Source organism: Haliotis cracherodii, unplaced genomic scaffold, assembly GCF_022045235.1.
Source record: "Haliotis cracherodii isolate W230 unplaced genomic scaffold, xgHalCrac1.p SCAF_12, whole genome shotgun sequence".
NCBI lineage: Eukaryota > Metazoa > Mollusca > Gastropoda > Lepetellida > Haliotidae > Haliotis > Haliotis cracherodii.
Genome location: NW_027266267.1, coordinates 19,724,409 through 19,748,731, shown reverse-complemented (window position 1 = coordinate 19,748,731; position 24,323 = coordinate 19,724,409). Strand labels below are relative to the sequence as shown.

Sequence of the window (24,323 nt, the reverse complement as noted above, 5' to 3'; positions counted from 1 at the left end):
CATATGGACAAATAACAGTTTACCTGGGTTAGATTATTTTGGGAGTTAAGGGACTCAAAGCCTTTAATTGTAGAGGTACAAGGTTAAAAATGGGGGTCCCAATCTGCAAATTTGGAGTCCCAATCTACAAAAATGGGGGTCCCAGTCTACAAAATGGTGTCGCAGTCTAAAAAATGGGGGTCCCAGTCTACAAAATGGGGTCCCAGTCTACAAAACGGGGGTCCTAATAAACAAGATGGGGGCTCCAGTCTATAAAATCGGGGTCGCAGATTACAAATTGGGAGTCCCAGTCCACAAAATGGGGGTTCCAATAAACAATATGGGATTCATATTCTACACAATGGGGGGTCCTACTAAACAAGATGGGGGTCACAGTCTACGAAATGGGGGTCCTAATAAACAAGATGGGGTTTCCAGTCTATAAAATCGGGGTCGCAGTCTACAAAGTGGGAGTCCCAGTCAACGAAAAAGGGGGTTCCAATAAACAAGATGGGGGTCATAGTCTACACAATGGGGGTCCCATTGGACAAGATGGGGTCCCAGTCCACAAAATAGGGGTCCCAATAAACAACAATGGGGTCCCAGTCTGCAAAACGGGTGTTCCATTAAACAGAATTGGGTTACCAATCTACAAAGGGGGGATCCCAGTCTACAAAATGGGTGTTCCATTGAACACGATGGGGGTCCTAGTCCACAAAATGGGTGTCCCATTAAACAAGATAGAGGTCCCCTCCTACGAAATGGGGGTCTCAATAAACAAGATGGGGGTCACAGTCTACGAAATGGGGGTCCCAAATTAATTTCCTACACCGAATACAGAACGCTAACATTTGCGTAAGAGTGCGCATACCCAGAGGCCATTATCTAAAAATAGATATGGGGTTCCCAACCGTATCCACAAGTGTCACCGGAACACTTCACAGGTGATTAGTACAGTCGGAAAATGGAGCAGGACTTTGAGACAGACGGGTTTTTTCCACGAGCACTTTAAGATAGCACTCGTCTTGAAAATGTTGACAAATTAACAGTCAGGGCTTGTATAAAACACATTCTAAAGGAAGACATGATGTAATAATGTACAGTTCCTCATTATTGCAAAACCTTCCTATTCCGGACGATGGAACATTACACTCTCGATACACCAGCCAGGTTGTATCCGGAGCTCGCTTATATACCGGATTGGGCTTGCTGACCCCAAAATAATAGTTGATAATTTATTATTCTAAGACTCATAGGATTGACGACGTCAAGTCACGTGATACCGAAATTGAAACAGAGCAAGAGGCATTCATGATAGTCCGTGCCATTCAGACTGTTTCAGAACGACTTGCATTCGGAATCGATCGCATGCTAGTCCTCGAGATAAGTATGTGATGTCACACTTAAACGATTGAATGTGACTGAAATATGACTCAGATGTTTTTCATCACGTATAGAGTTAATCCAAATCGCATTGGCCAAATGTTCATGCGATGGGTTGACACATGTCTCTGGTATTCGTTACTCGAATTACCCTTCACATCATTTTTATCGAGCACGGGTATGCGGTGGCACAGTCTTCATAACATTAAAAACCGCAACAGTCATCTCCCCTTATGACCTTGACCTTAAACTTGAAAAACGTGGCGTCTGACGTTGTTTGAGGGCCACAGCACACACATCCAATGATCAATATTAAACACACACATGTCTTGTGTCGCAGGTCGCAACGTTAAAACGCTCCACGATTTTCTTAAAACGCATTCTGTAGATAATTGACGGAATACAACGTTTATAGCCGATCATGCAGCGTTGTCTTCCGTCGGCACTTCCGCCGGAACTTGCACCTCCTCCTCCACGGTGACGACGGGACCGCTACGTCTGAGGAAGGCGACGATGCAGGTGGAGATGAAGGAGACGACGTACATAGACCCCGCCATCATGAACGGCGACGTGAACGACCCAGTCACATCGTACAGCTTACCTGGAACATATAACAAGCACAATCTACATCAAGGGAGGTTTGCGTGCTGCGCATTGATTGGCTGACGTTCATCCATCAATGCTCTCGACACTCCCTATTTGGGGATTGGGTGTTGTCTACTTTGATCAAAGGATATTGAGTTCTTCCTGGCTGAAATAATGTCGACAACAATTAATGTACATTTAGAAAGACTAAGACTAAGCATGTCAATAAGTGTATATATACCTATGTTGTTTAGCCCTATCCATCAATTACTTGATAAAGGTGTTAGGATCTACACCGAAACGTCGCACTAATTGTAATAAAGAAGTTGTTCATCCATAGAACTCGTCTTACTTCATCACTCCAACTTCTAAATGCCACTGAAAGAAGTTAATGTACATTTGTTTGTTGTTTTACGCTTCACTCGGCAATATTCCTGCAATATGACGGCGATCTGTAAAAAATCGAGTCTGGACCAGATAAACCAGTGATTGACATCATGAACATCGATCCACGCAATTGGGATCGATGACATGCATCAACCAAGTCAGCGAGCCTGACTACCCGATCCCGTTAGTCGCCTTTTATGACAAGCATAGTCACCTTTTACGGCAAGCATGGGTTACTGAAGACCTATTCTACGCCGAATCTTCACGGGTCACAAGAGGATATGACATTAATTTATAGGAACTAATCTCGGATGTGTGATAGTTCCAATTGTTCCCTAATCAGCAAATTAGCTGCGAGGTGAGGTGAGGTGAGGTGAAGTGGAGTTTAACGTTACAAATGCGTGCGTGCGTGCGTGCGTGCGTGCGTGCGTGCGTGCATGAGTTAGTGCGTGCGTGCGTGTCTGCTTGTACTCGTTCGGACTAAAGCCGATTTTATAGCGCTAGCTCACTGATATACCATGCTGCAGTTTAAGCATGAATACCCTACTCAGACACAGTATACTGACTCCGAGCCGACCAGTCCTTCGTTTAGCCCTTTAATGCCGAGCGCCAGACAGGGTAACAAGAGGTACCTTCTTTTAACATCATTTGGTAAGACGCGACCGGGGATCGAACCCCCGACCGTACACTCTCCCACTAGACCACGGAGGCGGTCATTTTATCTGCGAAGATAATTTGGCCCTGTCATTTGTAAATAATTATTTCTACTATCGGGTTGGTTGGTTGGTTTGATGTTTAACGCCGCACTCAGCAATATTCCAGCTATATGACGACAAGCATAGTCACCTTTTACGGCAAGCATGGGTTGCTGAAGACCTCTACTATCAGGACATGCTAAGAAGGTGTTTCTTGCCGAAGACAGGAATTTTGTATAAGAACCTCAAAAGCAACATATGTGTTACATGGGTTGGAACATGTCAGCCAAGATTCTGCATTGCTTTCATTGTGATCAGAAAATCATTTGTCTCTCTTGCGGGTGTGCAGCAAGTTTTCATAAACAGTAATAATAATAAGTGCATTTATAATGCACCAGATTCCACTCTTCAAGTGCTACACTATTATTACCCCGGGCAATGGATCAGTGAGCACTCGATTTTCTTTCTCAGCTCCCTGAGGAGTTTACAACCCAAGCTGCCTGTGAGGCGCTAGAAGGGTAACAGGCACATATTACCCTCATCTTACCGGGTATCCACTCACTGCTGGGTGAGCAGGAGCACACGTCGAACACATTCTCTTGCCTTTAAACACACCGAATGTGGTACATGTGCTTCAGTGTGGGGCTGGACCGAAGCCCTAAACACTCTCAGGTGTCAAACTACTTAACGTGGTCACCCATCCAAGGACTCTCCGCGACCGACGTTGCTTAACTTCACTTGATTTTAGATCTCTGCGCTGTGCACAGGGCCAAAGTAGATAATTTATTTGGACCAAAATCTTTTAGGTGTGTAATAATGCAGCCTGTACCTTACCTTTTCAATAAATAATAATTTAGAATTATTTCTACTTTAATACTTGTGTTGAGAGTTTTCATTTTGTGCAAATGGCTGAAACTGAAATATTATTATGTTAGGGCGAGTAACATAATGTGTATGACGTGCATTTAGACTGCGTACAGATGCGTTTGACTCGGAGAGTAGAACACAAGAGATGCACTAGACAGGGACAATAGAACAAGAGAGATGTACTAGACTGGGATAATAGAACAAAAGAGATGCACTAGACTGGGATAATAGAACAAAAGAAATGTACTAGACAGGGATAATAGAACAATAGAGATGTTCTAGACAGGGACAATAGAACAAAAGAGATGTACTAGACAGGGATAATAGAACAAAAGAGATGTACTAGACAAGGACAATAGAACAATAGAGATGCACTGGACTGGGGCAATAGAACAAAAGAGATGTACTAGACAGGGATAATAGAACAATGGAGATGTTCTAGACAGGGATAATAGAACAAAAGAGATGTACCAGACAGGAATAATAGAACAAAAGAGATGTACTAGACAGGGATAATAGAACAAAAGAGATGTACTAGACAGGGATAATAGAACAAAAGAGATGTACTAGACAGGGATAATAGAACAAAAGAGATGTACTAGACAGGGATAATAGAACAATAGAGATGTTCTAGACAGGGATAATAGAACAAAAGAGATGTACCAGACAGGGATAATAGAACAAAAGAGATGTACCAGACAGGGATAATAGAACAAAAGAGATGTACTAGACAGGGATAATAGAACAAAAGAGATGTACTAGACAAGGACAATAGAACAATAGAGATGCACTGGACTGGGGCAATAGAACAAAAGAGATGTACTAGACAGGGATAATAGAACAATGGAGATGTTCTAGACAGGGATAATAGAACAAAAGAGATGTACCAGACAGGAATAATAGAACAAAAGAGATGTACTAGACAGGGATAATAGAACAAAAGAGATGTACTAGACAGGGATAATAGAACAAAAGAGATGTACTAGACAGGGATAATAGAACAAAAGAGATGTACTAGACAGGGATAATAGAACAATAGAGATGTTCTAGACAGGGATAATAGAACAAAAGAGATGTACCAGACAGGGATAATAGAACAAAAGAGATGTACCAGACAGGGATAATAGAACAAAAGAGATGTACTAGACAGGGATAATAGAACAATAGAGATGTTCTAGACAGGGACAATAGAACAAAAGAGATGCACTAGACAGGGATAATAGAACAAAAGAGATGTACTAGACAGGGATAATAGAACAAAAGAGATGTACTAGACAGGGATAATAGAACAAAAGAGATGTACTAGACTGGGACAATAGAACAAAAGAGATGTACTAGACTGGGACAATAGAACAAAAGAGATGCACTAGACAGGGATAATAGAACAAAAGAGATGTACTAGACAGGGACAATAGAACAAAAGAGATGTACTTGACAGGGACAATAGAACAAAAGAGATGTACTAGACAGGGATAATAGAACAAAAGAGATGTACTAGACAAGGACAATAGAACAATAGAGATGCACTGGACTGGGGCAATAGAACAAAAGAGATGTACCAGACAGGAATAATAGAACAAAAGAGATGTACTAGACAGGGACAATAGAACAATAGAGATGTACTAGACAGGGATAATAGAACAAAAGAGATGCACTAGACTGGAGCAATAGAACAATAGGGATGCACTAGACTGGGACAATAGAACAATAGAGATGCACTAGACTGGAGCAATAGAACAATAGGGATGCACTAGACTGGGACAATAGAACAATAGAGATGCACTAGACTGGAGCAATAGAACAATAGGGATGCACTGGACAAGGACAATAGAACAATATAGATGCACAGGGCAGGGACAATGGAACAATAGAGATGTACTAGACGGGGGCAATAGAACAAAAGAGATGTACTAGACAGGAATAATAGAACAAAACAGATGTACTAGACAGGGATAATAGAACAAAAGAGATGTACTAGACAGGAACAATAGAACAATAGAGATGCACTAGACTGGGGCAATAGAACAATAGGGATGCACTGGACAAGGACAATAAAACAATATAGATGCACTGGGCAGGGACAATGGAACAATAGAGATGTACTAGACTGGGGCAATAGAACAAAAGAGATGTACTAGACGGGAATAATAGAACAAAAGAGATGTACTGGACAGGGATAATAGAACAAAAGAGATGCACTGGACTGGGGCAATAGAACAATTGAGATGCACTGGACAAGGACAATAGAACAATATAGATGCACTAGACAGGGATAATAGAACAATAGGGATGCACTAGACAGGGACAATAGAACAATAGAGATGCACTAGAATGGGGCAACAGAACAATAGAAATATACTAGACAGGAATAATAAAACAAAAGAAATGTACCAGACAGGGATAATAGAACAAAAGAGATGCACTAGACTGGAGCAATAGAACGATAGAGATGCACTAGACAGGGACAATAGAACAACAATAGGGATGCACTAGACAGGGACAATAGAACAATAGAGGAATGTAGATGCACAAGTTAGAGCAATAATTGGATACAGTTGAACTATACATGGACAATAGAACAATAGCGACTGTAGTAACAAATGGCACAAGTTGACTCCCACCCAGACCCAGCCACCCTGCCACATTCTAATTCTACAGCCGTGGGGTGTCCACACAATATACAGTGTTAAGAGCTGCCCAGCCGACGATAACTACTTTATTTCAAACTAGATGGTCTATCTAACTGGGTCCTGTTGTCTGTCTAAGACGGGACGTCGGATTTGGTAAGGACAGTTGAACTCAACAGATGGGCACGTCAGACGTTTTTGGACAACAGCTAGAGATATGAAACCGCGGTCACTGACCGGGTATGTCATGGTGTCACGTGACCCAATGGATGTCATGACAGCACGTGCCACGGAAATTTACCGCAAGGTGTACAAGATTATGGTGGAATGTCAGTCTGATAGAGACTGGGCCATCTATAATCATCAGATAGAGTTCGACAGGGCATCAGGTCAACCTGATAAACCCCGGCCCTTGAATACCGTGCAGCGTGGCCTCGTTACGAACAGGCTATTGTCCTATCTGGGCACTAAGAAGCTGAATATATTCGAGCATTTGGCAGTCATAGCAGGTTGCTCAAACACCCAAGTGTTAGTGTGTGTACTTGAAGATCACGATGAAGATCGGTCTAAGATTTTCAGCAACCCAGTATTTCATATACAGACATTATTACGTCTTAGGCGAGACTGTACAAAGGTTTTATATATCCTGATACTCCCGATGTTGAAGATGATTGGGAGAATGGCAGCTCTTCAAATACTAGTATAACCTTAACTAGCCATCCAACATACATATTCAAAATCAATTCATCCTCGATTATCCAGTGTATTATTACAGGTTAACGAGGTGAAGCTGACGTCACTTCCGAAACGAAGCTACTGTTGGTTGTTTTCGTATTTACTTGTTAATTTTTGGAATGCCATCGATCGGGAAGCAATAATACGGTAGATAACCGAGGATAGTGGTCACTGGGGCTTGTTTTGTTTTTTTATCTGTGTGAAGTGCTTATATTTGTTTGTTCGTTGTTTAACTGTTTAACCCAGCAATATTCCAGCCCTTTGACGGCGGTCTGTAATAAGCGTGTTGGACCAGGCAAACCAATGATTGGCATTATGAGCATCGATCCACGCAATTAGCATACGATGACATGCATTAACCAAGATAGCGAACCTGACCACCCGATCCCGTTAGTCGCCTCTCACGACAAGCATGGGATGCTGAAAACAAATCCTCCCGGGATCGTCATAGGTCCTCTGTGAAGTGCTTGTTATGAGTGGTAATCGAGGATATTTGTCTTTTTTTGTCAAATGTTTATCTCTTTGAGTGACCTACTTTCCTGAGTTTATATTTTCCTGAATGGCGCAGCCTCGAGTGAAAATGTCAACTCTGTAGGCCCTAAGCTGACAAATGTCAACTCTGTAGGCCCCAAGGTGACAAATGTCAACTCTGTAAGCCCCAAGGTGACAAATGTCAACTCTGTTGGCCCCAAGGTGGCAAATGTCAACTCTGTTTACCCCAAGGTGGCAAATGTTAACTCCGTAGGCCCCAAGGTGGCAAATGTTAACTCCGTAGGCCCCAAGGTGACAAATGTCAACTCCGTAGGCCCCAAGGTGACAAATGTCAACTCCGTAGGCCCCAAGGTGACAAATGTCAACTCTGTTGGCCCCAAGGTGACAAATGTCAACTCTGTAGGCCCTAAGGTGACAAATGTCAACTCTGTAGGCCCCAAGGTGACAAATGTCAACTCCGTAGGCCCCAAGGTGACAAATGTCAACTCCGTAGGCCCCAAGGTGACAAATGTCAACTCTGTTGGCCCCAAGGTGGCAAATGTCAACTCTGTAGGCCCCAAGGTGACAAATGTCAACTCTGTTGGCCCCAAGGTGACAAATATCAACTCTGTAGGCCCCAAGGTGACAAATGTCAACTCCGTAGGCCCTAAGGTGACAAATGTCAACTCTGTAGGCCCCAAGGTGACAAATGTCAACTCTGTAGGCCCCAAGGTGACAAATGTCAACTCCGTAGGCCCCGAGGTGACAAATGTCAACTCCGTAGGCCCCGAGGTGACAAATGTCAACTCTGTTGGCCCCAAGGTGGCAAATGTTAACTCCGTAGGCCCCGAGGTGACAAATGTCAACTCTGTAGGCCCCAAGGTGACAAATGTCAACTCCGTAGGCCCCAAGGTGACAAATGTCAACTCTGTTGGTCCCGAGGTGGCAAATGTCAACTCCGTAGGCCCCAAGGTGACAAATGTCAACTCTGTTGGCCCCAAGGTGACAAATGTCAACTCCGTAGGCCCTAAGGTGACAAATGTCAACTCCGTAGGCCCCAAGGTGACAAATGTCAACTCCGTAGGCCCCGAGGTGACAAATGTCAACTCTGTTGGCCCCAAGGTGGCAAATGTTAACTCCGTAGGCCCCAAGGTGACAAATGTCAACTCTGTAGGCCCCAAGGTGACAAATGTTAACTCTGTTGGCCCTAAGGTGACAAATGACAATATTGATTATAGTGTTTCTTGGTTTTCCTGATCTTACTCTGAACACTGTGTCACTGCATAAAATAGACTGTAAAAAGCGCAGGAATGAAGTGTCCTTTCACTCAAGTGAAGTATCGTTTTTATGGGTGGGGTGGGGTGGGGTGGGGTGGGGTGGATATTCCGGGGGTCCGCTCCCTTTGAAGATGCTGGATACGCCTTTGTTGGGAGATTTGGGGGCGACCTGAGATGTATGGTCATAGATTCAGATAATGCCCGCTTTCACAGAAGAGTTATCTTCCCTTGTTTAAACTTACTGCCAAGGTTGTAAGTTATTAGGTGACTTAAGTATCTGACACCACGACATCATTAGTAACACCCTCGCAGTTAAACCTCAGACAGATTATCTCGAGACTGGGTCACAGATATTAGAGGTCAATGACCCAGGTTAACAGGTGGGGATTTATTAATCAGGGTACACTGTCGGGGCAAATATTGGACTAACCCGGAATATTTGTGTACATAACTCTCAGAACTAGGATCCTGTGTCACGTGACATATTGTGCCGTCTCGACAAGAATCCAAAAGGACAACATGAGCATAAGTGGCTCTATGTGTGTCAAGTGTTTAGACGTTTTAAAATGACTAAATAGAGTGAGGTGATATGGGGTTTAACGCCGCTTTCAAGATGATTACACGAATATGCTTAGTTTGTAAAAGATATCCCACTCAAACACAGTATACTGACTACAAGCCGGCCAGTCCTTGTTTTGTCATCTTAATGCCGAGCGCCAGGCACGGTAACAACAAGTACCATCTTTTGGTGTGACGCTGCCAGGGACCCAACCAAGACCTTTCGCTCTACGGGCAGACTCTCTATCAACTAGACCACGCTAGGATTGTACTAAGTCGGTGTCAAGAATAGTCACGATCATCTTAGCTAGGTTGTCCTAAGTCAATCTTGAAGTATTGTCACGATCACCTTAGCGCCAGGATTTACTGAGTCAGTGTTAAAGTATTGTCACGATCACCTTAGCGCTAGGATTGACTGAGTCAGTGTTAAAGTATTGTCACGATCACCTTAGCGCTAGAATTTACTGAGTCAGTGTTAAAGTATTGTCATGATCACCTTAGCGCTAGGATTTACTGAGTCAGTGTTAAGGTATTGTCACGATCACCTTAGCGCTAGGATTTACTGAGTCAGTGTTAAAGTATTGTCACGATCACCTTAGCACTAGGATTTACTGAGTCAGTGTTAAAGTATTGTTACGATCATCTTAGCGCTACGACTCACTGAGTCAGTATTAAGGTATTGTCACGATCATCTTAGCGCTAGGATTTACTGAGTCAGTGTTAAAGTATTGTTACGATCATCTTAGAGTAAGGATTGTCCTAAGTCAATGTTAAGACTTGTCACGATCACCATAGCGTTAGGATCGCTTGTCAGTGGCAGGGCGGGCGGTCGGGTAGCCTCGTGGTTAAAGCGTGGGTACAATGTGTGAAGCCAATTTCTGGTGTCCCCCGCCGTGATATTGCTGGAATATTGCTAAAAGCGGCGAAAAAACCATACTCACTTCACTCACTCACTCAGTGGCAGGGCAGATTTCTCTCGTCTTTTTTTAAAGGAGTACCTTCAGGCTTTGGCTTTTGTGTGAGTGAGTAGATAGGCGGGCGAGTTAGTGAGCGAATTTACGTTTAACGCCGCATCAGCAATAGTGAGTGAGTGAGTGAGTGAGTTTGGTTTTACGCCACTTTTAGCAATATTCCAGCAATATCACGGCGGGGGACACCAGAAATGGGCTTCACACATTGTACCCATGTCGGGAATCGAACCCGGGTCTTCGGCGTGACGAGCGAACGCTTTAACCACTGGGCTACCCGACCGCCCCCCGCATCAGCAATAACGCAACAAGAACAAACTGGACATTCCAAATTGATATCCACATGGATAGTAGAGGGGGAGGTAGATATCATATTAAATAGTTAAATAAATGATGAAAACCATGTCAGTTCAACTATATGAAGTGCAATATTTGCTAAATTAGCTCGACAATGAACAAACAGACCTGATATAGACTGACGGAAAAAAGAAAGTATACACATGGAAATTGGATTCGACCACAAAATTAAAAACGATATCAAAACGTTACAAGGCTGAAGTCAGTACAGCACCGCAGACTTGTACAAAACACAATCACGATACCCCATCAAATACACTACAACCGTATAACTATTTCCTGTTTGTTTAATGTTCGGGTAGCCTAGTGGTTGAAGCGTTCGCTCGTCACGCCGAAGACCCGGGTTCGATTCCCGACATGGGTACAATGTGTGAAGCCCGTTTCTGGTGTCCCCCGCCGTGATATTGCTGGAATATTGCTAAAAGCGGCGTAAAACCATATTCACTCACTCACTAATGTTCAGCCAAACATTGGTGTATACTACGTTTATAACGAAGACTTTTATAACGAACTGACCGATATAACGAACATATGTTTTAGTCCACGCCATTTGTTATATATATGTTGTATATACGCTTATTACGAACTTCGGATTTTACGAACTAAAATTAGTGGTGAGCTCGTTATAACCGTAGTTTATTGTACTTTCGTTGCCCGACAGTTTAGATGAAGTTTGGTGACTTGGCGTGAAACAACATTCATTTCACGCCCAGATATTAGCACAGACTTGTTGCAGTGCATGAGTGAGTGAGTGAGTGAGTTGGGTTTAACGCCGCTTTTAACAGTATTCCAGTTATATCGCGGCGTGTCAGCTTAATGTGGGAGGAAAGCCTGAAGTGATGCAGGTCTCAGACGTTTACCACTTCGGTGAAACCCACGAGCACGGGTATGGTGCTGACAAACCTAGAAACATAATCGGGGCGAACCGGGATTCGAACCCACAATCATAGGTTTCTGGCGTGCCCAAGGGACGCAACTCTGGGCCACCCGTGCCCCCCCCCCCCCCATGAGTGAGTGAAGCTGTGTGAATGAATAACAAATAATTCAGGAATTTCGTCATAATGTGTAGTGATCAGTGATAAGATGGCGTAACGCTAAAAGAACCCAGCATCCAGCGCTTTGTATGGAAGATCAGTGAATGAGTGAGTGAGTTGGGTTAAACGCTACTTTGAACGGAATTTAAGTTGGACCGGAAGAAAAGCTGAAGTGATGCAGGTCCCAGACGTTTACTACGAACACAGGTATGGTTCTAACAAACCTCAGGACATAATCAGGGCGAACTGTGTTTTGAACCCACGATCACAGGATTCTGCGACGCCTAAGGGACGCAACTCTGCACATCGAAAATGCTGGCTGACGCAGATAAGGAATATAGAGGACCAGGTGTAAGGGCATTATAATCAGACACGTGTTGATTATATATATTCAGTCGAGTAACATATTATGTTGTCATGGCGATTGTTTATTGCTATTTTTGGTGAAAACGTCAAATCACAACTCCCTGTTACAAACATGTGAACGTCAGACAACGTATAGACCCTAAAATACAGCTAAGGTATACGGTTAAACAAAAATACTTCAATTAGGAACCCTCAAGACTCTCAATTCTAGGGTAGGGCAAAGAAGGAGATGGTGTAGGCTACTGGGGCTGTTAAAGGGGAAGTGTACACGCAAAAATCACTTTCTTTCTTTTTCTAAACAAAACGCAATTTTAGAATTAGTTAGTATCTGTGTTTGAAAATATACACTCATTTTTTTTCACAGTGAAAGTAGGAAGCTCACAATAGTGTGAAAGTGATATGCCGTTATGAGGCCTTCGTTTTACGAGCGAAATAGGCCTGAGTTATCCCCCTTAGATTATGACGTAATTGGTGCCAATTCAACTGGGTGCCTGTCTATTCTCAACGCAAAAGATATCAAGGACCAGTTTGCGGTAAAACAACATGGTTTACGACACACTGCGGCGCAGTGGTGACTCAGCATAACACAATTCTGGCTTGCATCTGAGATGCTAGAATCACAAAACTGTACCTACACCACGTGAAGCGGCTCTAACAAAGCATGATGACGTCATAATGTTTATCAATTGGCACCAATGACGTCATATTGCAAGGGACATAAGCCATGGTGTTTTTGTTATGGAAATAGAACACTTGGTAAATGTGAAAAATATAAATCGTTTTAGTGCAAAAAATATGTTAATTAAATATGATGTTTTTTATATTTTTGTCTATGACACTTCTATGTTAACACTTTTAATGTGGAAAAAGTACAAGAAAAAAAGGTTCATTTCCGTGTGAACTTGCCCTTTAAGGGAACTAGAGGCTGGTTGTTTTATGAAATACATGCTGGGGGGTCTGAGACGTGAAGACGTCAGAAGACCTCGTTATGTTTGATTATGACGGCACAGTGTTCGTGGTGCCTCTGGAGTTGGCATTAAAACCTACAGTACTTTGAATTAAAGCCTATGTTGCCTGTATATTTCATAGTCCTTCATTTCAACTGCGCCAAATATTTAGACCCAACCACATCGCCGACTATTGTAGAGACGATTGTGGCATCTGTGTCAGGTACTCGCGAACTATTGTAAAGACAATCGTGACGCATGTGTCTTGCTACAGAACAGGTGCCCACGAACTATTGCAGGGAAGATTTGAAGGCTGTGTTGGTACCAAACAGGTGCTCGCGAACTATTGCAGGGAAGATTTGAAGGCTCTGTTGGTACTCAACAGGTGCTCGCGAACTATTGCAGGGAAGATTTGAAGGCTGTATTGGTACTAAACAGGTGCTCGCGAACTATTGCAGGGACGATTGTGAAGGCAATGAGACCGGCAATTGGAGGGAAGACTGTGAAGGCCACGCACCGAATACTACCAATATTCACTGGCACTGGGAGGCAAGACTGTGGAGGCCATGCCCCGAATTCTACCAATACTCACCGCCGATGGGAGGAAAGACTGTGAAGGCCATGCCCCGAATACTACCAACACTCACTGCCGATGGGAGGGAAGACTGTGAAGGCCATGCACCGAATGCTACCAATACGCACTGACAATGGGAGGAAAGACTGTGAAGGCCATACGCCGAATACTACCAATACTCACCGCCGATGGGAGGAAAGACTGTGAAGGCCATGCACCGAATACTACCAATACTCACTGACAATGGGAGGAAAGACTGTGAAGGCCATACGCCGAATACTACCAATACTCACTGACAATGGGAGGAAAGACTGTGAAGGCCATACGCCGAATACTACCAATACTAACCGCCGATGGGAGGAAAGACTGTGAAGGCCATGCACTGAATACTACCAATACTCACCCCCGATGGGAGGGAAGACTGTGAAGGCCATGCACTGAATACTACCAATACTCACCGCCGATGGCGGGATAGACTGTGAAGGCCATGCACTGAATACTACCAATACTCACCGCCGATGGGAGGGAAGACTGTGAAGGCCATGCACTGAATACTACCAACACTCATCTCCGATGGGGGGATAGACTGTGAAGGCCATGCACTGAATACTACCAATACTCACCGCCGATGGGAGGGAAGACTGTGAAGGCCATGCACTGAATACTACCAACACTCATCTCCGATGGGGGGATAGACTGTGAAGGCCATACGCCGAATACTACCAATAATAACCGCCGATGGGAGGAAAGACTGTGAAGGCCATGCACTGAATACTACCAATACTCACCCCCGATGGGAGGGAAGACTGTGAAGGCCATGCACTGAATACTACCAATACTCACCGCCGATGGGAGGGAAGACTGTGAAGGCCATGCACTGAATACTACCAACACTCATCTCCGATGGGGGGATAGACTGTGAAGGCCATGCACTGAATACTACCAATACTCACTGACAATGGGAGGGAAGACTGTGAAGGCCATGCACTGAATACTACCAATACTCACTGACAATGGGAGGAAAGACTGTGAAGGCCATACGCCGAATACTACCAATACTCACTGACAATGGGAGGAAAGACTGTGAAGGCCATACGCCGAATACTACCAATACTAACCGCCGATTGGAGGGAAGACTGTGAAGGCCATGCACTGAATACTACCAATACTCACCCCCGATGGGAGGAAAGACTGTGAAGGCCATGCACTGAATACTACCAATACTCACTGACAATGGGAGGAAAGACTGTGAAGGCCATACGCCGAATACTACCAATACTCACTGACAATGAGAGGAAAGACTGTGAAGGCCATACGCCGAATACTACCAATACTAACCGCCGATTGGAGGGAAGACTGTGAAGGCCATGCACTGAATACTACCAATACTCACCGACGATGGGAGGGAAGACTGTGAAGGCCACGCACTGTATACTACCAACACTCACCACCGATGGGAGGGAAGACTGTGAAGGCCACGCACTGAATACTACCAACACTCACCGCCGATGGGAGGGTTAAGACTGTGAAGGCCATGCACCGAATACTACGAATACTCACCGCCAATGGGAGGGAAGACTGTGAAGGCCATTCCCTGGAACATTGCCACCATGCCGAAGGAGGAGGTCAGGTACTCAATACCAAGATTGTCTGCCAGAACGATCGTCCGCATTGACACCGCCACAGCTGAAACAAGGGAATTAGTATGGCGGTGGATAACCAATGTGAAAACAGTGCTTAAGGATTCTAGCTGGTAGGGTTATTGTGTGCTGTGCACAACACTAATTGAAGTGTATGAAAAGTGCCTTAAACTAAACTGAAGCGATGCAAAACGAGAATCGTCGACAAAAAGTGAAATCGGTACATCTCCACGTTATATATCCAACAATAAGTTAATTTCTGTTTTTACAAGAATGTTGTGAAAAGTTCCTGTGTGTATATTTCAGCTTATCGATAGTTTGGCAAATTCAATAAAAAACATTCATATTTCTATCTATTTGGGCATATCTTAGAATTTTCAATGCAGGTTATCATGGGTGAGTGTTGGTTTTGACCCACAAAAAGCCCGAGACGCCCGCACAGCAGGCCTATATAGGTGTTGTGGGTGAGGTATTGTGTCTGGACTCACCCATACACAGCCCGAAGACGCCCGCACAGCAGGCCTATATGTGTGTTGTGTGTGAGGTATTGTGTCTTGACTCACCCATACACAGCCCGAAGACGCCCGCACAGCAGGCCTATATGTGTGTTGTGGGTGAGGTATATTGTTTGGACTCACCCATACACAGCCCGAAGACGCCCATACAGCAGGCCTATATGGGTGTTGTGGGTGAGGTATTGTGTCTTGACTCACCCATACACATCCCGAAGACGCCCGCACAGCAGGCCTATATAGGTGTTGTGTGTGAGGTATTGTGTCTTGACTCACCCATACACAGCCCGAAGACGCCCGCACAGCAGGCTAGGAGGGCAAAACTATTGCACCACGGCAGGACGAAGTTGACAGCTGAGGCGACGATGAGTGCGATGATGTAGGTGACGATGCTGCGCACGTTGAAAAAGTCGGTGATGAAGCCGGCGCAGATGCGGCCGATGGTGTTAGTGATGCCGACGATGGAGATGAGGAAGGCGGCCTGGGATCTGTCCAGGCCGATGGAGACGGCGTAGTCGGGGACATACGTGAGCGGCACGGACTGCACTGGAGGAGGCAAGGACGACGGTCAGTTTGTCATAATGTAGATTAAGTCAATGTCTTTACACAGAGAAAATGCAATAAAGACTATGTTTCCTTTGCCTCCACCAAGGAATGTATCGCTCACTGGACATGTGGCATAACTTTGTCTGGAAAAATAATCCCAACCCCCTCCCTGAATAGTGCCTAGTCTAGTACACTAAATGACCATATGTACAAGATGTCCCTGTACCTACCTGACCATATGTACAAGATGTGCAAGGATGTACCTACCTGACCATATGTACAAGATGTCCCTGTACCTACCTGACCATATGTACAAGGTGTCCCTGTACCTACCTGACCATATGTACAAGATGTGCAAGGATGTACCTACCTGACCATATGTACAAGATGTCCCTGTACCTACCTGACCATATGTACAAGATGTGCAAGGATGTACCTACCTGTCCACATTGTGAAGGTGATGAGGAGCAGCAGGAAGACCGGCTTCTTGAACAGGTGCGTGCCCAGTGTGTACTTGAGACGTGCAAACCAGCCCTTCTTGAAGCGGCACCTCTCGTCAATACTCTCAATCTCCTCCACTTCCATATCCTGGGTCATCTCGGCGAGAAACTGCGACAACGTCCGGCAGTGCTGGAACTGCTGTAGGTGACGTATGCTGCCCGAGTAGAAGATATCCTTCCGCAGGATCGGCTTCGAGAGTCCTCGCTTGATTTTCTCCGCCTGGAAGTCGTCTAGCGAGTTCTTCATCGCGATGTTGTGGCTGCTTTTGTGTAAACGCTCTAAGGGAACTGCTACGTGCAAACGACTGATGTTCTCCGCGCTCTTCGTCATCCTTGCTGTGGTATTCTGTCTCAGGTTGGACGGATCAATGGGTAGTAAAACATCCGGCTTTGCATCACGGTACTTCTTGCTGAGGAGGGGTTTCAAACATTCGTAAATATCCTCCTTGGATTTGACGCTCTCATTCTCCTCGCCGGAACCCCCATAACCGCTACTTCCGCCGGCGTCCTTATCTCTTTCGAACTTCTGGCGCAGCTTCTGTTCAACAAACGGCCGGAACAAGAAGCCGCATACCACACAGTTCAGAACGAAGCCGGACAAGATGAGAACCGTCCCCCTCCAGTCGTACGCATGAAGAAGTCTGTCACATATATGTGCGTATGCGAAGGTTCCAACACCGGAACCACTGGTAGCTATGCCCGTTGCAATGGCACGTTTCTTATTGAAATAAAGTCCAACAATGATTATGGCCGGGAGGAAGACCATACTAAAACCAATACCTGCGGACAAAAAACATATCGACATATGATGCCTGCAGGCAAAATCTCATGGAGCAAGGTTATAATAATAATAAAAGATATAAGGTTACCATACCTGTTGACAATAAAGACATGGAGCAACGTGATAATAATAATAATAATAATAATAATAATAATAATAATAATAATAATAATAATAATAAAGATATAGGGTTATCATACCCGCAGACAATAAAGACACTGATTTATAATACCTGCGAACAATGTAAATATAGATTTATACTACCTACGTACGATAAAGATACCTACAATACCTACCCCTTATAACACAATATGTAGGGATGCTGAATCTCACTACGTGGTGATGTTGTGAGACCTACCCCTATAACACAGTACGTGGTAATGTTGTAAGACCTACCCCTATAACACAGTACGTGGTGATGTGAGACCTACCCCTATAACACAGTACGTGGTAATGTGAGACCTACCCCTATAACACAGTATATGGTGATGTGAGACCTACCCCTATAACACAGTACGTGGTAATGTTGTAAGACCTACCCCCTATAACACAGTATGTGGTGATGTGAGACCTACCCCTATAACACTGTACGTGGTGATGTGAGACCTACCCCTATAACACTGTACGTGGTGATGTGAGACCTACCCCTATAACACAGTACGTGGTGATGTGAGACCTACCCCTATAACACTGTACGTGGTGATGTGAGACCTACCCCTATAACACAGTACGTGGTGATGTGAGACCTACCCCTATAACACAGTACGTGGTAATGTTGTGAGACCTACTCCTATAACACAGTGCTTGGTGATGTGAGAACTACCCCTATAACACTGTACGTGGTGATGTGAGACCTACCCCTATAACACAGTACGTGGTAATGTTGTGAGACCTACTCCTATAACACAGTGCTTGGTGATGTGAGAACTACCCCTATAACACTGTACGTGGTGATGTGAGACCTACCCCTATAACACAGTGCTTGGTGATGTGAGAAATACCCCTATAACACAGTACGTGGTAATGTTGTGAGACCTACCCCTATAACACAGTGCTTGGTGATGTGAGAACTACCCCTATAACACAGTACGTGGTAATGTTTTAAGACCTACCCCTATAACACAGTACTTGGTGATGTGAGACCTACCCCTATAACACAGTACGTGGTAATGTTTTAAGACCTACTCCTATAACACAGTACGTGGTGATGTGAGACCTACCCCTATAACACAGTACGTGGTGATGTGAGACCTACCCCTATAACACAGTACGTGGTAATGTTGTGAGACCTACCCCTATAACACAGTGCGTGGTGATATTGTGAGACCTACCCCTATAACACAGTACTTGGTGATGTTGTGAGACCTACCCCTATAACACAGTACGTGGTGATGGGAGACCTACCCCTATAACACTCTACGTGGAGATATTGTGAGACCTACCCCTATAACACAGTACGTGGTGATGTTGTAAGACCTACCCCCTATAACACAGTGTGTGGTAATGTTTTAAGACCTACCCCTATAACACAGTACGTGGTGATGTTGTAAGACCTACCCCCTATAACACAGTGTGTGGTAATGTTTTAAGACCTACCCCTATAACACAGTACGTGGTGATGTTGTAAGACCTACCCCTATAACACAGTACGTGGTGATGTGAGACCTACCCCTATAACACAGTACGTGGTGATGTTGTGAGACCTACCCCCTATAACACAGTACGTGGTGATGTGAGACCTACCCCTATAACACTGTCCGTGGTAATGTTTTAAGACCTACCCCTATTACACAGTACGTGGTGATGTGAGACCTACCCCTATAACACTGTACGTGGTAATGTTTTAAGACCTACCCCTATAACACAGTACGTGGTGATGTGAGACCTACCCCTATAACACTGTACGTGGTAATGTTTTAAGACCTACCCCTATAAAACTGTACGTGGTAATGTTTTAAGACCTACCCCTATAACACAGTACGTGGTAATGTTTTAAGACCTACCCCTATAACACAGTACGTGGTGATGTGAGACCTACCCCTATAACACAGTACGTGGTAATTGTTGTAAGACCTACCCCTATAACACAGTACTTGATGATGTGAGACCTACCCCTATAACACAGTAAGTGGTAATTGTTGTAAGACCTACCCCTATAACACAGTACTTGATGATGTGAGACCTACCCCTATAACACAGTACGTGGTAATGTTGTAAGACCTACCCCTATAACACAGTACGTGGTGATATTGTGAGACCTACCCCCTATAACACAGTACTTGATGATGTTGTGAGACCTACCCCCTATAACACAGTACTTGATGATGTTGTGAGACCTACCCCCTATAACACAGTACTTGATGATGTTGTGACACCTACCCCTATAACACAGTACGTGATGATGTTGTGAGACCTACCCCCTATAACACAGTACTTGATGATGTTGTGAGACCTACCCCTATAACACAGTACGTGATGATGTTGTGAGACCTACCCCTATAACACAGTACGTGATGATGTTGTGAGACCTACCCCCTATAACACAGTACGTGGTGATATTGTGAGACCTACCGCTATAACACAGTACGTGGTAATGTTGTAAGACCTACCCCTATAACACTGTACTTGGTGATGTTGTGAGATCTACCCCCTATAACAAAGTACGTGGTGATGTGAGACCTACCCCTATAACACAGTACTTGGTGATGTGGTGAGACCTACCCCTATAACACAGTACTTGGTGATATTGTGAGACCTACCGCTATAACACAGTACGTGGTAATGTTGTAAGACCTACCCCTATAACACTGTACTTGGTGATGTTGTGAGATCTACCCCTATAACACAGTACGTGGTGATGTTGTGAGACCTACCCCTATAACACTGTACGTGATGATGTTGTGACATCTACCCCCTATAACAAAGTACGTGGTGATGTGAGACCTACCCCTATAACACAGTACTTGGTGATGTGGTGAGACCTACCCCTATAACACAGTACTTGGTGATATTGTGAGACCTACCCCTATAACACAGTACGTGGTGATGTGAGACCTACCCCCTATAACACAGTACTTGGTGATGTTGTGAGACCTACCCCTATAACAAAGTACGTGGTGATGTGAGACCTACCCCTATAACACAGTACTTGGTGATGTTGTGAGACCTACCCCTATAACACAGTACTTGATGATGTTGTGAGACCTACCCCCTATAACACAGTACTTGGTGATGTTGTGAGACCTACCCCCTATAACGCCGTACGTGATGATGTTGTAAGACCTACCCCTATAACACAGTACTTGATGATGTTGTGAGACCTACCCCCTATAACGCCGTACGTGATGATGAGTGTTTCTACGTTGGGGGCGAACATGCTGGTGACGAAGCCTAAGGTTGATAACAGTGTGCCGAATATGGTGACCTGGCGACAGCTGAATCGCCGCAGCAGAAAACTTACCAGTGGACCTGAAAATACACAGTGTTACTACACAACACACAACACTACCTGGATACAAAGTGTCATAACATGCAACACTACCTGGATACACAGTGTCATAACACACAACACAACCTGGATACACAGTGTCACAACATGCAACACTACCTGTACGATGAAAATACACAGTGTTACTACACAGTGTCAGAACATGCAACACTACCTGGATACAGAACTTACTACACAGTGGTACTACACAGTGTCATAACATGCAACGCTACTTGGTTACAGAACTTACACAGTGTCTTAACATGCAACGCTACCTGGATACAGAACTTACAGTGTTAATACACACTGGATACAGAACTTACACAGTGTTACTACACCCTGTATACAGAACTCACCGATGTTACTACACCCTGAATACAGAACTTACACAGTGTTACTACACCTTCGATACAGAACTTACACAGTGTAACTACACCCTGAATACAGAACTTACACAGTGTTACTACACCTTCGATACAGAACTTACACAGTGTAACTACACCCTGAATACAGAACTTACACAGTGTTAATACACCTTCGATACAGAACTTACACAGTGTAACTACACCCTGAATACAGAACTTACACAGTGTTAATACACCTTCGATACAGAACTCACACAGTGTTACTACACCCTGGATACAGAACTTACACAGTGTTACTACACCCTGGATACAGAACTCACACAGTGTTACTACACCCTGAATACAGAACTCACACAGTGTTACTACACCCTGGATACAGAACTTACACAGTGTTACTACACCCTGGATACAGAACTCACACAGTGTTACTACAGCCTGGATACAGAACTTACACAGTGTTACTACACCCTGGATACAGAACTTACACAGTGTTACTACACCCTGGATACAGAACTCACACAGTGTTACTACACCCTGGATACAGAACTTACACAGTGTTACTACACCCTGAATACAGAACTCACACAGTGTTACTACACCCTGGATACAGAACTCACACAGTGTTACTACACCCTGGATACAGAACTCACACAGTGTTACTACACCCTGGATACAGAACTCACACAGTGTTACTACACCCTGGTTACAGAACTTACACATTGTTACTACACCTTCGATACAGAACTTACACAGTGTTACTACACCCTGGATACACAACGTACACAGTGTTACTACACACTGGATACAGAACTCACACAGTGTTACTACACCCTGGATACAGAACTCACACAGTGTTACTACACCCTGGATACAGAACTTACACAGTGTTACTACACCCTGAATACAGAACTTACACAGTGTTACTACACCCTGGATACAGAACTCACACAGTGTTACTACACCCTGGATACACAACGTACACAGTGTTACTACACACTGGATACAGAACTCACACAGTGTTACTACACCCTGGATACAGAACTCACACAGTGTTACTACACCCTGGATACAGAACTTACACAGTGTTACTACACCCTGAATACAGAACTTACACAGTGTTACTACACCCTGGATACAGAACTCACACAGTGTTACTACACCCTGGATACAGAACTTACACAGTGTTACTACACCCTGGATACAGAACTCACACAGTGTTACTACACACTGGATACAGAACCCACACAGTGTTACTACACCCTTGATACAGAACTCACACAGTGTTACTACACCTTCGATACACAACTCACACGGTGTTACTACACCCTGGATACAGAACTTACACAGTGTTACTACACCCTGGATACAGAACTTACACAGTGTTACCACACATACACACGGGATGCCTAGACTGAAAGTCTATGAAACATGTCTGTAGAACTATTACAAATGGGTACATACGGGTTCTACATAAAGATTCTACATATGGGTTCCACAAACGGGCTCTACATACGGGTACTTACCCATCAGCATGCTCATTCCAAGCAAAGTAGATCCAACCCAGGCGGTTTTAGATTTCGATTCTCCAAAGTAGTCCAAGAGTTCCAGCATTATAACTCCGAACGAAAACATAGTTCCATCCAAAATAAAGTTTATCATGAAGGAAGCAAAACACACCACCCACCCCCAGCCTCCGTCCGGTATAATGTCATCATGAGAGTCAGGCTGGCTCGTCTCGGGGTCGGGGCTAGCTTCCGACGTAGGCTTAGCCCCGTTCTCGACTTTAGAAGCCATTCCGTTCTTCATGCTTCGTTTGATGATTATTCTCTCACTGATTCGTGCACCCGGTCCACATGACAGAGAGATCAGCGGATCAAAACACTGGACGATGTTACATGGTACCTGCAAATGACACAACAGATATTCAAATATAGGAGTATGTTTATAAGGAATGTTTTGCATGTCTATAGAGTCTGTCACTTATTAACACGTGGATGTGCCAGGTATTGGTCCTCATACATAATCGTGACGTCACCCTGGAGCAGCATGACGTTATCGTGACGTCATTCTCAAGCCGCGTGACGTTATAGTGGCGTCACCCGAGCGCCACATGACGTTATTATTCATTACATACAGACGGAAACACGAAACCATATAATAACTCACTCCCCTCTAGAAACATACCAGTAAATTATCCTCATACAAGGTTCCTATCTACGTATGCATGAACCCCCGTGAAGATCCGGGTTGGAATAGGTATTCAGCATCCCATGTTTGTCAACCGTGAAGATCAGGGTTAGAATAGGTATTCAGCATCCCATGCTTGTCCCCCGTGAAGATCTGGATTAGAATAGGTCTTCAGAATCCCATGCTTGTGCCCCGTGAAGATCTGGGGTAGAAAAGGTCTTCAGCAACCCATGCTTGTCCCCCGTGAAGATCAGGGTTAGAATAGGTCTTCATCAACCCATGCTTGTCGTAAGAGGCAACACACGGGACCGGGTGGTCAGGCTCGCTGACTTGGTTGATGCATATCATCGTATTCCATTTGCGTGGATTGAAGCTCATGATGTGAATCACTGAATTGTCTGGTCCAGTCTCGATTATTTACATACTGCCGCCATATACCTGGAATATTGCTGAATGAGGCGTAAACAACAAACAAACAAAACAAACGTAAGTGGG

General features: G+C 44.4%; 1 protein-coding gene across 1 annotated transcript; it reads right to left on the bottom strand.

Moving 5' to 3' along the window:
- Positions 1-1,327: 1,327 nt before the first annotated feature.
- LOC139458231 (monocarboxylate transporter 12-like) lies at positions 1,328-23,530 on the bottom strand. Its single transcript, XM_071239599.1, has 6 exons — positions 23,165-23,530; positions 21,114-21,257; positions 16,949-17,788; positions 16,239-16,508; positions 15,371-15,496; positions 1,328-1,963 (listed from the first exon to the last, which is right to left on the bottom strand). The coding sequence occupies exons 1-6, from the start codon at positions 23,445-23,447 to the stop codon at positions 1,782-1,784; spliced, it is 1,845 nt and encodes a 614-aa protein (XP_071095700.1). The 5' UTR covers positions 23,448-23,530; the 3' UTR covers positions 1,328-1,781.
- Between the last annotated feature and the right edge of the window lie 793 nt (positions 23,531-24,323).

Excerpts from the sequence above, each read along its gene's own strand:
- LOC139458231 (XM_071239599.1), bottom strand. The coding sequence starts at position 23,447 with ATGAAGAACGGAATGGCTTCTAAAGTCGAGAACGGGGCTAAGCCTACG. Across the intron at positions 21,258-23,164 it reads TGGAATGAGCATGCTGATGG|GTCCACTGGTAAGTTTTCTG; the intron begins GTAAGTACCCGT and ends GTGTATTTTCAG. Across the intron at positions 16,509-16,948 it reads CACCTTCACAATGTGGACAG|TGCAGTCCGTGCCGCTCACG; the intron begins GTAGGTACATCC and ends TGCCTCCTCCAG.